Source organism: Pongo abelii, chromosome 5 (genome assembly GCF_028885655.2).
Source record: "Pongo abelii isolate AG06213 chromosome 5, NHGRI_mPonAbe1-v2.0_pri, whole genome shotgun sequence".
Classification (NCBI taxonomy): Eukaryota; Metazoa; Chordata; class Mammalia; order Primates; family Hominidae; genus Pongo; species Pongo abelii.
The window spans coordinates 38,423,234-38,437,210 of NC_071990.2; the positions used below are offsets into that span (position 1 = coordinate 38,423,234).

General features: G+C 53.2%; 1 protein-coding gene across 9 annotated transcripts in view; it reads right to left on the reverse strand.

The window, feature by feature from the left end:
• Positions 1-248: 248 nt before the first annotated feature.
• The window catches only part of BTBD9 (BTB domain containing 9), a 470,612-nt gene continuing 456,883 nt past the window's right edge, over positions 249-13,977 (reverse strand). For 7 of the 9 annotated variants that reach the window (XM_054558765.2, XM_009241833.4, XM_063724767.1 and 4 more), the window contains one exon: positions 249-6,883. In XM_054558765.2, coding sequence (XP_054414740.1) covers positions 6,268-6,883 — 616 coding nt within the window. In that variant the 3' untranslated portion in view covers positions 249-6,267. The remainder of the gene's footprint in view (positions 6,884-13,977) is intronic. The other 2 variants (XM_054558767.2, XM_054558766.2) reach the window with 1 other exon arrangement.

Below are 13,977 nucleotides of genomic sequence, written 5' to 3' on the forward strand. Positions count from 1 at the left end.
TGCCTGCGCTGCCACCCTGGAGCAAGCCCGCCTCCCTGTGCCTGCTGTGCTCCGGGGCTGTCTCCCTCCACGAGGCAGAGGAAGCGAGCAGGGGCCTGGGTGGACACCCCTGAGTGCCTGGGCCTGCAGAGAGGGCCGGATGGCAGTGTCCACATGAGGGCACTGGGGCAGAGGAGCTGACCCTGGCCTGGGCCCCCTGCTTGTCCCTGGGCACCGAGAGGGGTTGCTGCAGAGACTGACGACTCGAATACAGCACAAGTCACCACTTTATTTCTAAGAGAAAACCTGCATTTTCATACACATGGACTCAGGGGTTTCGAACACACGGTTTGTACATCTGCCCGCTTAGGTTGCTCTGCAAAATGAGGAAGAAGCCGCATCGTGCTCACAAATAATACACATTCCACATAGCAGCACAGCCTTTTGGGCATCTTTGGAGTTTTAGACGGAGCTTCTGGAGTCACAGAGCCATTCCCAACCCAGGCCTGGCATGGTCCCTGCACTTGCATCAGAGTGGCCTGGGAGGTACACACATCTTTACAGGCCCAGAAACCCCAAAGGCTGGGAGGCTCTTGTTCTCTGGTGAATCCGGATTCGAGATAGATAGGCTTTGCAACAGCAGCTCTTGGGCCAAGCTCCAGGCCTAGTCCTGAGGACCCCTGGCCTCCTGGAGCCCCTCCAGAGGCTGCCCGGCCAGTCTCTCGCTTCTCCGGGCACTGGGGGGTGGGGAAGGGTGGCCTCAGGGACATAAGGACCAGGAAGTGTGTGATGGAGAGATTTCTCGCTGTCCTTCCGTGGGGGTGCAGCCCCTCAGAAGGTCACTGTGGAGGGTGCCCCAAGGCCTGGAGCGCCTTGGGGAGAGGTCAGGCCCCACAGACCTGGAAGCTCTGCCCCAGTATTCCCCAGTCTGGGCGGCCAGGGTGTGCTCCCTGCGGTCCTTACTGGCAGCACCCTGCCCTGCTGACCCCGAAAGCAGCTGATTGAGGGGCCTGGGAAGACCCCAGGGCCTCCAGCAGGTCTCAGAATGACTCCTGTAGTGGCTAGGACTAGGGCACTGGCCGCACCCTCAGGTGGGAGATGTGGGCTGGGGGTAAACCCGGGAACTCAGGACTAGCAGCAGCCATCAGGGGCTGTGGTGCGGGAGCAGCCACCAGGGCAGCACCTGGAGGCAAAGGCCCTGAGGGAGATGAGCTGGTGCCGTCCCTTCCCAATTCCGCTCAGATGGGCACCCTCGCCTTCCTGGGACATAAACCTCTGGGGCTCACTTGGTGGGGAGCAGACAATTTGGCAGCAGACAGATGGACTAATATCAACGTCTCCAGCGACCCAGGGCCCGGTCCCTGCCCTGAAGGCTGCTCAGCCCCTCCAGCCCACGTCCCGCATCGCGACGCCTCCTCTGCGCCAGGGCCAGGGCCTCTGCTTCAGTGCCGTCCCCCTAGCGGAGCGACTGTCCACTGGCTTTCAAAGGCGGCACTCCTCAGCTGTCAGAGCTGCCGTGACAGCCTTGGGGAAGCTGAGGGGGCTCTGTCAAGCAGGGGACACTAGTGGGGACAGGTGTGTAGCTCCTGGCTGCGAGGCGTCCTCCACCCTCCCCACTCAGGGCTATAAATACTCACGACACGAATGGTAAATGCTCCCAGACATTTATCATAAATTACAGGTGGATGATTGTGAGTCTTCAGGCCATGAGGCCTCTTGGGGAATATTTCAGTTCTTTAAAAAAAAGAAGACACCAAGTCGATGGGGCAGGAGGGCCGTTCAGCCTGGCTTCTGACTGGAAGCTCGCTGGGTGCAGCAGACTGGCGTGGGAGAGGCCAGGGTGCTGGGTGGGCCGGAGGCTGGGCCAGGGAGCATCGTGACCACTAGTGGTGACAGAGGAAGTGAACAATGATGTGGGCCCGGGTCGGAAGCAGCCAGAGCCAGATGAAGGGCACCTGGCCCCTTCTGCGAGGTTGGAGCATTATGCCAGGAACAGGTGTTCCCTGTACAGTTTTTTAAGTGAGTAAAGAGAACAGTGATTTTCAAACAATGGTGTGTCAGGGTGGGGGCTCTTCCATGCACCTGTCCCCTGCCTCTGCATGAGCCCAGCAGAAAGTCCTAGCTTGGAAGGCCGTAGGGCTTGGGGCCGGCACTGTGCAAAGGATGGGTGAGCATGCTGTCCCTCGGAGCGTCCTCAGTGGTGCAGCCTCTTCCCTCCTCCCCGATGGAAGCCAGAGACCTACCAGAAACAAAGACCTGCTGCCTCCACCCCTCCTCCCTCCGCCTCTGCAACTGGTCTTTCCTGCAAGCAAACATTTTCCGCCTCCTTCACCATTCACTCTGCAAATAACCAGGGCCTCCAAATCCCGTCCAGCCCCAGGTATGACTGGGTCTGTGTCAGCGAGAGAGATGGGGGCATTCCAGTTGTCCCGCATGCCGTTTAAACCTTTCCCTTCCCTCTCTTCTGGAAACTGAGCAAACAGCAGGCACTAGACAACTTCTAATTTAATATTATTATAATAAAAGCCACGGTGGCACAGAACCATGAACTGCACTTTAAATTCCTAACTGAACTCCTGCCGGGGCTGTTGTCAGGATAAACATGCAGAATCAGTGGCTGCAGCTGCCAAAATAAATGGAGCACGCCCACCTCTGCCGCGGCATCGCTGCAGACCTGCCCTGCCCGGCCCGTGCCTGACCTGGGCATCGCTCGGAGGAGCTGGTCACCACATAGAAGGTAAGATTAAAATAATAACACCGACAAGCAAGCACTAATGAGGAAAAACTCCTGGAAGGAGGCAAATTTAATTTTCTTTTCCTCTTTGACACCTTTCTTCCCTGTCCAAAGGGAGGTTCTTAATTGAAGTCTGTGAGGGGAGCGCTTCGTCTCTTTATTACCAATGGCCTCAGTACCCAGAACGCTCGCTTTTTATTGTAGATTATACCTTCCTTTTCCCCCTTGGCTCTGGAAAGGATAAGTGATTACAATTTTGTTATCTTCTAAATTAAAAAGAAGGTGAAGTTGACTGGGCTGGAGCCGTCTGCACAGCAGTTTGACAACTGGGGCAACAGCATAATACTGGGCAATTTTTTGCACAATTCAAAAGCTTTTTTTCTCTTTTTTGCCAAGGAATCAGTTTAACAAACATCGTACTCTTGCTGAAAATAATTTCTTTTCCCAACTCTTCTAGGAATAAAACACTTTTAATGTATTTGTCAGGAATCGACACTTCATTTAATAGGATTTAAAAAGTGACAATTTAAAGAGCAATTGAGAAGAGTCCCACATCCATCATGGCTCGTGCTTCTAACTAAAATCAAAAGAATGAAAGCAGAAAAAGCACTGAGAAAACGGTAAAACGGGTGTCTGTGTGTGTGTGAGGGAGAGACGGTGGGGGCAGGGGGGCAGTTCATAGCTGCTTCAAGTCCAAAGTGCTCACAGCGGCTCCTGTGAGACTGCCCTGCTGGGTGCTGGCTGCAGGGACACAGCTGCTGCCCGGGACACACCCTACCTGCCCTATACTCTCAGTCCACCCCAAATGACCCTCCCCAGAGCTGCTGGAAGGTGACTTTGAAGGCTTTTTTCCTCAAAAGCTCCAGTGAAGTTGCCTTTCTACTCTCCCAAAAAAAAAAAAAAAAGAAAAATGAAGGATGGGGGTGCTGGCCACCTCCCATTTCTTTGCCGTGCTGACCACGGCGCCCTTGTGTCCTTTCCGTTGGTTACTGAGGACCATTGCCCTCATGGGCCCGGGCCACAGGTACCCACCTGTCAGCCTCACCTGCCACCTCTCTTCATGTTGGCTTGTTGCCCCTGGGGCTGGCCTGGGCATGGGGGAGCTTGTCTCCCGACCAGGGGCTTGGCCATGTCTCCCTCACAACCCCCACTCCCCGCAGACTCAGCCTCCACTCTCTGCTGGGCTGAGGGCTCTGTGGTGCCCAGGGACCCTCCCAGCCACGTGCCAGCCCATCCTATCATCAGCACTTGCTTTTAGCTTCAAGTGTTTAGGTGGCTTCGGTCCTGGTGGCCCAGGGGAGAAGTGCTCTGTAGCACCAGCCAGGCTCTGGGTAACTCCAGGCTGCCCAGGGACTTTCTGGTAGCCGCTCACTTGTCCCTGGTTCCCTGGAGATGAGGGCCTTGCCCTGGCGTGTGGTGTGACACACTTGACTTGGCCTCCAGGCCCAGCTGGACACACGAAAAGAGTTCCTGCCCCAGTCGGAAAGCCCCTTGGGGAAGGGCAGTACCCCTCCAGCCTGGGAAAGGAGGTGAACCCCAGCCCCGTGTCCTTCTGGAGTCCAGGGCAGGCTCCCAGCAAAGGGGAGGCGAGCTGGCAGCGCAGCTGTGGGGGAATGAGACTTTGCCCTCAGTCCTCACCAATGACATCTACTGTTAGTGCCACCCCATCTTCCCCATACTTCTCTTTATTTGATGATAAGAGGCATCTTTAAAGTGCTGGAAGACAGGAGGGACAGAGATCTGGAAGGGCATGCCCCAAAGGAAAGAACTGCCACAGGCCAGGGAGCTGCAGATGTGGGTCCAGGGCTGAGGCTTTGCAGCGTATTCCTTTTCAGATGCGAGGCCGAGCTGCCAAGCTGCTATCTAGTTCCCGGAGCACAGGAGGGCTCTGCGTGCTCTGCGGGCAGGGGACTGGAGGGTTGCAGATGCAGGGCCGGGCAGCTCCTCCAGCCCCCTCACCAGCCCACCCTCTCTTCCCAAGGTCAGCAGCATGCTGCTCCAGGCCAGGGGCCTCTGGACAGGCGATGCCCACGTTTAAAAAGAAGCACGTGAATGGCTCTTTCAAAATGTTTGAACTCTGTGCTTGATATGACTATCTGACTCCTCTGTCCCCATCTGGGTAGAAGACACACTGGGGAAGGAAGTGCTGAGTGCGCAGGAGCTCTCTGGCTAATTGGCAACCCGGGGCTGGGGGCTGACAGAGTCAGCAACCATGCTGGAGGGCCCCCCACTGTGAGCGGGCACCCACCCTTCCTTACAGGAGCCTCCTCCCATTATGAAATGCCTGGCATCCCAGGGGTGTTCCGCTCACCCACACAACAGGGAAGTGGCAGAGATGAGAGCTGAGGGGATAGGAAGCAGCTTAGCCCTGCAGCTGGAGCTACCGGGGAGGATGGAGAGCTGCAGACCCTGACTTCTCCCCAGGAACGTGTCCACCCTGCCCCGGTGGCCCTCTGATGTCTGCCATCCTGTGTTCACACGGAAAGACAGTCTTCCAATTTAATCATGCAGTTTGATACTACCCTACTATTTCCATATGGACAAATCACTCAAAACCAAGTTAAACTAGGAGGAAGCGGCTGACCTGTTGGCTCTTTGTAGAGCGCAGCTGATATGTCTTTGACACACCTGAAAGGAAACTCCCACGCCTTCACCCTCCTCTGATAAGGGTTGCAGGTTGGCGCCGAGGACCCAAGGACTGCGGTGCTGCTCATGTGCCATGCCGTCCTGGGGAGACTCCCAGGCTGATGCTAATGGTGACAGAGGCCGGAGCTCTGGGGACAGCGGAGGGGCAGGCAATGATGTGCGCAGTTACCCAGGGCAGGCAGCACTGGAATGGAAATCACTAAGTAAGAGACGGAGCCAGATCAAGCCACCATCGTCAAATGAGGTCCTTTCGATGAGGATTAGGAGAAAAGCTTCTTAGAACTGCTATTTTTCAATCCCCAGTTGAGTACTGTGGTGTGGGGGAAGCACGGAGTCCCAGTTCTGCATTCCCGAAGCTGATGGGCAGGTGGCTGCCTCTCCAATGCTTCTCTAAACACAACTGGAGGGGCAGCTAAGCCACGGCAGTCCCCGGCAGGTTTGGCCATGCCAGAACTCGGTATATGTTTATCTACATGGACTTCTGAACAGTGAATTAGCAGTGGGCATAGTAACTATTTCCTTGTCAGCCTCCCAAGCTTAAAGGCTGGATCCATGTCAGGAATGACAGGTGAATAACTGAGCCACACGAGTGACTATTAACTCCAGTGTCCACAGGTTGATTTGCTTGTGTGCATTTGTGGAACTTCCTCTGTGGCCCAAGTGCCAGGATGAGCTGCATCCGTGTCTCATTTAGGAGACATGCATGATGGGTCTCTGTCCCCCCAAGCTGAACCATTCAAAACCAAGGAAGGAAAATTATAGCATCAAAAGGGATTAAAACTAGTGATTTGCTGTTTGAGCATTTCAAATAGATCTGGAACACCTATGATTCACTGAATGGAGAATAACTGAAAGAAATAAAAAATTATTTAGTTGCCAGGGCAATGTATTCCAGCAGAATGAACACTCTATGGAGGCCCATTCCTAAAGGGTGCCTCCAGGTAGCAAAGGCCTGATGCTTTCTCCTCCACCTGAGTGTTCGCGTGCCATTTTTGTATTCCAACACAGGCCTGTCTATAACTTCCTCCTGTTCCCGGCGCCTGGGCTAGATTAGAGAGGTAGGGTGTTAATGGTGGACTTGATAAAGATCGAAGACCCATTTTCTCCCCCTTGAGACCAGCCTGATTTGGACAAATTGAGAAGAACAAAGCAGCCCCTTTCTGTCCTTGGGAGAAAACCTGTTCGGTGTCTGCTTTTGTAGCTAGGTCAGCTCCTCCCTGGAAAGGGGCAGGGGTGGGGGCAGTCAACAAAGACCCCTGCTCAGGGAGGAGACCGTTTCCTGCCGTCGCCCGAGCCCACCAAGTCACACCAGGCCCGCTGCCTCCTTTATTGGTGCTGCCGGTTGGGGGAGCGTGAGTTGGAGCCTGGGCTGGAGGGTAGTGAGCTGCCACTGGGCGCCCGCAGTGCATGGGAGTCGAGCTGCTGACCGGCCAGGCTGGTGTCCCCTGTCCCCGATTCCTCGCTATTTTCCTCCTTCTGGCTGCTCTGCTGCTCTGGACACTCAAAGTGGACACAGTGGAACACCTGGGAGAGAAAAGGAAAAGACCCCATGAGTGAAGGGTCAGCATGCGGCCCTGGAGCTGCTGCAGGTCAGGATACTGCCCTGCCCAGCTTTGGGGGCCACCACGAGGGAGTTAGAGGAGGTCCTTCCCACTGCCCACGCCTGCCCCGGCGCAGACACCTGATGGCAACTAGTGTGCTGTAAATATATTCTGATCAGTCAGGATGAAAGGAAATGAGCCAGTGGCCCAAAAGTGACAGACACCATGACACGGATTCCTACAAGATGTTCACACTGGATTACTCCCTTTTTGCTAACCTTTGTCTAATGGGATCTTTTTTCTTTTTTAATTAATTTTTTGTATTTGGGGGTTGGGTTAAAAGTCAACAGGAGTTGACTGTGGTGGTGGAGGTTCGATTCTGTGAGGTGGTGGAAAGCAGGTCTGCAGATAACGTCCACCGTCTGTGTGGCATCTGCGTGGGTTGTCTCTGGGTACTCTGGTTTTCTCCCGCGTCCCAAAGCTGTGCACTTGAGGTTCATTGGTGTGTCTGCAGGGTCCCAGTCTGAGTGCGTGTGAATGTGTGTGAGCGTGTCCTGCAATGGGACGGTGTCCTGTCCTGAGCTGGTTCCTGAGGCATAGTTCTCCTGGTCCTGCAATGGTTGAGCACAGACCCTGCTAAGCAGCTATGCTGGGGAGTGGACTTCAACCTCATGTGGCTCGAGCCAGCCTCGAACAAACGCCCCCAGTGTGTAGAAGCCAGCCACCTGGCCGACAGTCACCCTCTAGGAGCTGAGAAGAGTTTGCATACCTGACAGCAGGTCAGCCTGGAAGCACCATGAACTCTGTGCCAACCCCGTGCCAGCACTGTGCAGACAGGGCACAGCACCGAGCTCAGCGCCCTGCAAGCAAAGGTAAGCCATGGCCCTGACCTGGAGAGCAGACAACGTGCTTCGGGGGGTCCTGACAGGCATGTGTGAGCTGTGGGGTGCAGGAGACAAGGGCGGGGTGGGGACTCTCGTTGCCACAGCACGAGCATGTGTGCACACACATACACACGCCCTTCTACCGTAGAATCAAGTTCACAGAGACAAATGTAGTATCAACTGCAGAATTATATTGAAAATATAAATTCCACGCTTACCTCCCTGCATCACTGTTTTTTCCATATTCCCACTTCATTTATTGACCACTGTTGTAAATTTCACATTTCCTCATATGACGACTGAGACCGTGTCTTCCTGGTGTGTCCACTCTGTTTTGGAAGCTGCCCTTTTCTCTTAGAGGGAGCTGATTTCTCTCCTTACAGGGCAGGGGTTCAGGCGCGGTCCTTGCCTCCTACAGACCCCTCACTGCCTCACGGCTGAAGCTGCTCCCACTTAGTCTATGTCTCCCTCCTTTTCCTTTCTTTCCTTCTTTCCTTTTTTAATAAAATCTCCTTCTGTGGGTCCATCTGCAGGGCTTACCAGTCAACAACTGGAGGGGCTAGGTCCTAGGGGAAGGCCTTATGTGGAGATCTGAACACTATTTGGGCCACCAGCTCTGCCCTGGGCTAGGCCGGGTGAATCTGAGAATCATCCTCTAGGTGACAACCATTAATCCACTCCTCCATCAGCTTCACATTCTTGCAGCTCTTCAGTAACAACACTGCCTGCCCTGGGCATGTCGGCCACTCGTGGGTCACTTGCCTTATGAGTGCTCCTCCTTCCACACCCAGGGATAGGTGAGGTCAGGCTCTGCGGGGCCAGGGCACGCCCTGAGAGTGCAGTCCCGGTCCTCAACGCACCCCCCAACTAAAGCTTCTCATAACCCAGCAAATACACCTTCTCTTTTGCAGTATGACCCAGAGCCATATTCTGTTCCCAGGCCTACACGCAGGACTGTTCAGGACAGGCTGCGTTTTACTGCTCCTTCCCCCTGCTGACACGGGAGCTCTTTATCCGGCCCCACCATGTTCTTTAATCGGTTATTTGTGTAATCCCTGCTCTCCCTGCTCCGTCAATATCTCTGGAGGCCGCTCCCCAGAGCCTCAGGCTGACACTAATCCTGGAATTGACTTACATTTGTCCTACTCCTTATTACCTTTCCTCAAGCTTGCTCTTGCAAGGTTCTCTACAGTCCGGTTAATTTCCAGGCCAGCTCTTCCCCCACCGGCCCCGCAAGGCTTCAGGGTGCCTCCTGCTCCGTGGCCCACCCCGCTGCCTGCCTCCTTCTACTGGTCTGTCAGCTCCGATCTGACTCAAGGACCAAGGCTTACTCGTCCTTCTACCGGCTCGGGTTCTTGCACAAGAATAAACAAATCGATAAAAACCCTGGATTGAGAAATAAAGTTAAAAAAGACCTCAGAGTGGCCTAGTGCTACGGCTTGCTCTTCACAGCCGGCCTCTCACTGGAGGAGGGATCAGGGCGGGTCTCTGCTCCGCACTGCGCTGGTAAGAGCCTGGGAAGAGATGCTGTCTGTGGTGAGCACGTGATAGACATTCCACGACCCGACCTGTCGGTGCCCTGGTTCTCATTGTTCTTCTCATTTCCAGCTGCATTTATCTCTTGTCTAACTTGGGCAGTGTTAAGGGCACAACTGTGTTTATTTAGCCCATTAGCCAATTTGTTTTCAGATAATAATGCAAATGGCTGTTACTCCCAACACACCTAACAAGACTGACAGCCAATCTCAACTGCTTCTGTGTTTTCCTATGGATATTTCTCCTAAAGAACTCCTAACTCTCTCTCTCCCTGATGCCACAGAGCTCACGGCAGGCTCTGCCATCAAGTTAGGGGACCCTGGAAGCCCCTGGAAGCCCTAGGCTGTAACTGCCTGACTGAGCTCCCTGTGGCTCTGCAAGGAACTGGGGCCATCTCAGAGCTGCGTCCCAGTCTGTGGCCCCAGAATCTCAACTAAATGAAGTGCAGTCTCCCTGAGCATCTCCACGAAGCCACGCAGGTGCTGCCAGATTCAAAGGCAATACACAGGCAGGAGTTACCTGTATTAAATCACAAACTGTGTGGCAAAGATTCTAAGTGAAAAAGAGTGTTTTTACAAATGGATAGGCGGGTGAAGACACAGAGCCTGCCATGGGTGGGAGTGGGCAAGCTACAGGTGACAGGTGGGGAGGGAACAGCCTCTGCACACCAACAGAGCACAGGATGAGCATCACATATGCAGCAGACACGGCCAGAGGATGACGCCTCTGGCCCTGCACACGTGAGCAGGGTCAGGAGGTACACACATACCACAAGCATGAAGCACCTCCTACGTGCCTGACTGGGCGAGGTCTCAGCTGCCCTCAGAGGGTGTACGGTCCAGTGAGGCCAGCAGACACATAAGCCAGGGAGAAGGAGCCCCAGGGGCATAGAGGAGTGGGACCCAGCCAGGCAGGGAGTCAGGGAAGGCTTCCTGGGGGAGGAGCCATCTGAGGTGAGTCTGGAAGGAAGAGGCAGCCAAGCTAGAGAGGATGGAGGAGAGGGGGACTTGGTGTGGAAGGAAAACAGGAAGAACTACACAGGTTCTCAAGCCAAAGGGTGGCAACAGAGCAAGAAGGGCCTGGGAGCAGCAGGGTGTGGGGGGGAGGGGTGGGGCAGAGGCCACACCCAATGGGACAGGGCGAGGGCCTGGCCTCAAGCTGGGCAGGGATCCTGATACTCTTGGACAAAGGAGGCTATTTATGTATTTATTTATTTATGAGACAGAGTCTCGCTCTGTCGCCAGGCTGGGGTGCAGGGGGGCTATCTCAGCTCACTGCAACCTCTGCCTCCCAGGTTCAAGCGATTCTCCTGCCTCAGCCTCCTAAGTAGCTGAGACTACAGGCACGTGCCACCACACCCAGCTAATTTTTGTGTTTTTAGTAGAGATGGGGTTTCACCATGTTGGCCAGGATGGTCTCGATCTCTTGACCTCATGATCCGCCCACCTCGGCCTCCCAAAGAGCTGGGATTATAGGTGTGAACTACCACACCCAGCCTACGAGACTCTTTAAAAACTAATTTTTCTTAAACTAAAAAAGTTATTTAAAAAGGAATATACATTTGTGGTGACAAATTCAAATAACAAGTATTTTAAAAATCTAGATGACAACAAAACTTTAAACCTTGGAATCCCCTGATTTAGCAATTTGGAATCAATAGGAAAGAGTCATTTTCAAATCAAGAAAGATCAGAATTTGGTAACAGACTGGATGAGACTGATAAAGGAAAGAAAAGTGCCCACAGTGACTGTCGGGGTTCCCTGGAAGGGACGGGGATGGGCATACTGTGGTGCTACAGAAGGCGGCAGCAGCAGATCCCAGGGCTCCAGTTGCAGCAGCTCAGACCTGCACTCATGCCAAGGACCCTCACAGACCCTTTCCCTGCAATGATTTCACTGAGTGCAGACTCCAGCAGGTGCGCCCACAGCGCGGCTCTTGCCCTCAGGACCTCTCAGGCAGATGGGGGCAGAGGCACCTCTGTGCTGGGGCCTGTGTTCACTCTTCTGCAAATGGCAGAAGAGTGGCAGGCTGGGAATGAACCGCAGGGCTGTGCATTCCTTAAGCCTGGACCTTTCCACTGTGTCAACATGCCTGCCTCACACAAACAATTCTACGAGCATGGGGTCAGTAGTATTTCATGCATCAGAGGTGTGTGAGAAGCTAATTTTGCCTGGAAGAGAGGTCAGAGCACGCTACAGAGAGGAAGGTGTGCACAGGTGAGGCCTTGAGGGGCTGGGAGGCAGGGAGGGGAGCTGCTTTCCAGGCAAAGCGAACAAGGAGAAGATTTCCACATAAAGATCTGGGCCCTGGCACCTCACTCCTGGCAGCCTGTCTGTAATTCACTCTGGTCACCCCTCTGTGGAGCAGTGTGCCTGCCTCAGTCATCTCTGTTGATGATTTAAGCCTAGCAGCCTTCAGCCACATGTGGCAACTGTGTAAGCGAATACCCAGCTAGCTCCTGGACCACTCAGATGCCCATCAACATGTACGAGGCTGGAGTTACTTCTCCTGGGACCCCAGAAATCCTCAGATTTGCATGCAATGCAAATGGGCATTCGGGGGGGCCTGTGGGTGGTCCCAATTCTGTTCTTGGGAGCGGGAGTGAATAGCAAGCCTGTCGTGGGGAAACTGGCACCTTCACTGGTGGCCACGCTGCTGGGGCTGGGCGTGAAGCTGCCTCCGGCCCTTGGAGAGGAGTGTGAGGGAAGGGAGGCGGCAGTGCTTTTTATACACAGGAGCTGGAGGAGGGTGATGGCAGCTTGGAGGAAGTCATCACTGCCCTGGTAGGGGGGAAATCTGGAAATATTGGGCATGTGGCCCTCCCCTTCCCACCGTAACCCCAAGCTCCTCAGCCCACTTCTTTCCACCAGGCACCTTTGGGCCTCCCTCTAGGTGGAACAGCCAAGTCCTGAGTCTCTCTTTACTCGAAGCTCAAGTGATTCAATTTCTTTTCTCCAACCTTTCCCAAGACTGCAATACCTCTTGGAAAGGATGTGACCAAAAGTGGCTGAGACATACTGGGCAGAGACGCACTACTGATTTATGCAAAACCATTACTCCGGCGGCCGCATCATTCTCCCTTCCCCTTTTCAGCAATCATGTATCCCACTAGCCTGTTTGATTGCCGCTGCTCACAAAGGGGCACCTTCGCTGAACCGTCTGCAATGGCCTCTGGATCTCTCCCCCGAGAGAAGCCGGCTAATTTGGAATGTGGTCGTGCGTATGAATCCGACACAGCCTCAGTCACAATCGGGTGTCCTTTTCTGTAGCTGCTGTTTATGATCACTTTGCCTTGCCTCTCTGGGAGCCATAATTCACCACATACTGGAGATAGCCTGGGTGTTCTTTTCTCCGTGAACCCTGGATAGGATGTACACAAATGTGCTAGCCCCTTCTTGGTGACCAGGCTAATTCCTCAGCTGCTTGGTGGCTGCTGCCTCTCATTAGAGGGATTCCCTAAGCACTATTTGCTTGACAAATTTTCAAGGTTTTTAAAAGCAGAAGCCTTTGCTAATTTTCCCAAGTTGGCCTAAGAGTCCACTGTGAACTGCAGCAGAAATTGGGGAAATTTAATAAATGTTGATCAATGACTCTGCCTTGCTTTCCTGGTTCCTCCTGAGTAATTTCCACAGAATGCTTTCATGCCAACCAATACAAATAGGATTTCTGATCCAAGCTTTCAACTTACAAGTTGAAAAATCTTTATAAAATAGATACCTACCTCTTGATGTCTGTCCATAAGTCAGATGCAAAGCCATGGCTTCTAACTTACACTCCCCTAAAGATCCCCTATTTCCCTTTCACAATGGCTGGTGTGGTGGCATCACATACCCACCCAGCGTTCAGTGACATAACAGATCCTGACGATGGTCACCATTAACATCTCTCTTATGCTCGCCTCAGAGCAGAAGTTAACAGTCCATCTACAGACTGCAGAGATGTTTTGTTTTTGTTCTTTAAAAATGAAGACGAGTGCCCCCAACAAAATATCCCTTTTGATAAACCTTGGTTTTTTATGTGCATCTGAACAGCCCAACACATTGTTTTCAGTTAGGGGCCGGGCATGGTGGCTCACACCTTGTAATCACAGCACTTTGGGAGGCTGAGAGAGGTGGATCACTTGAGGTCAAGAGTTCGAGACCAGCCCGGCCGACATGTCGAAACCTGGTCTCTACTAAAAATACAAAAATTAGCCAGGTGTGGTGGCGGGTGCCTGTAATCCCAGCTGCTCGGGAGGCTAAGACAGGAGAATTGCTTGAACCTGGGAGGCGGAAGTTGTAGTGAGCTGATATCACGCCACTGCACTCCAGCCGGGAGACAGAGCGAGACTCTGTCTCAAAAACAAACAAACAAACAAACACAACAAAAAACAAAACCAGGAATTACTTCATAGGGAGACATTTCCAAATGGCGAGCAACAAATTTTCAGTATTGCTTAGGGTGATAGGATACCCAATTATTTTTGCACTAGGTATGGAGGTAAGTTTCTGGGTGACAATGCTTATATATGGCAACAGCTTTTAAAAAAACTTTACAATATAATTTTCTCATATTCACATAGGCCAGGATATCCACAGATAATTGGAACTCTGATGCTTGGAAGGTTCTGGAAGAAGAGCCTTTCCAATCCCTATCACCCCAGGCAGCCCTGGAATTC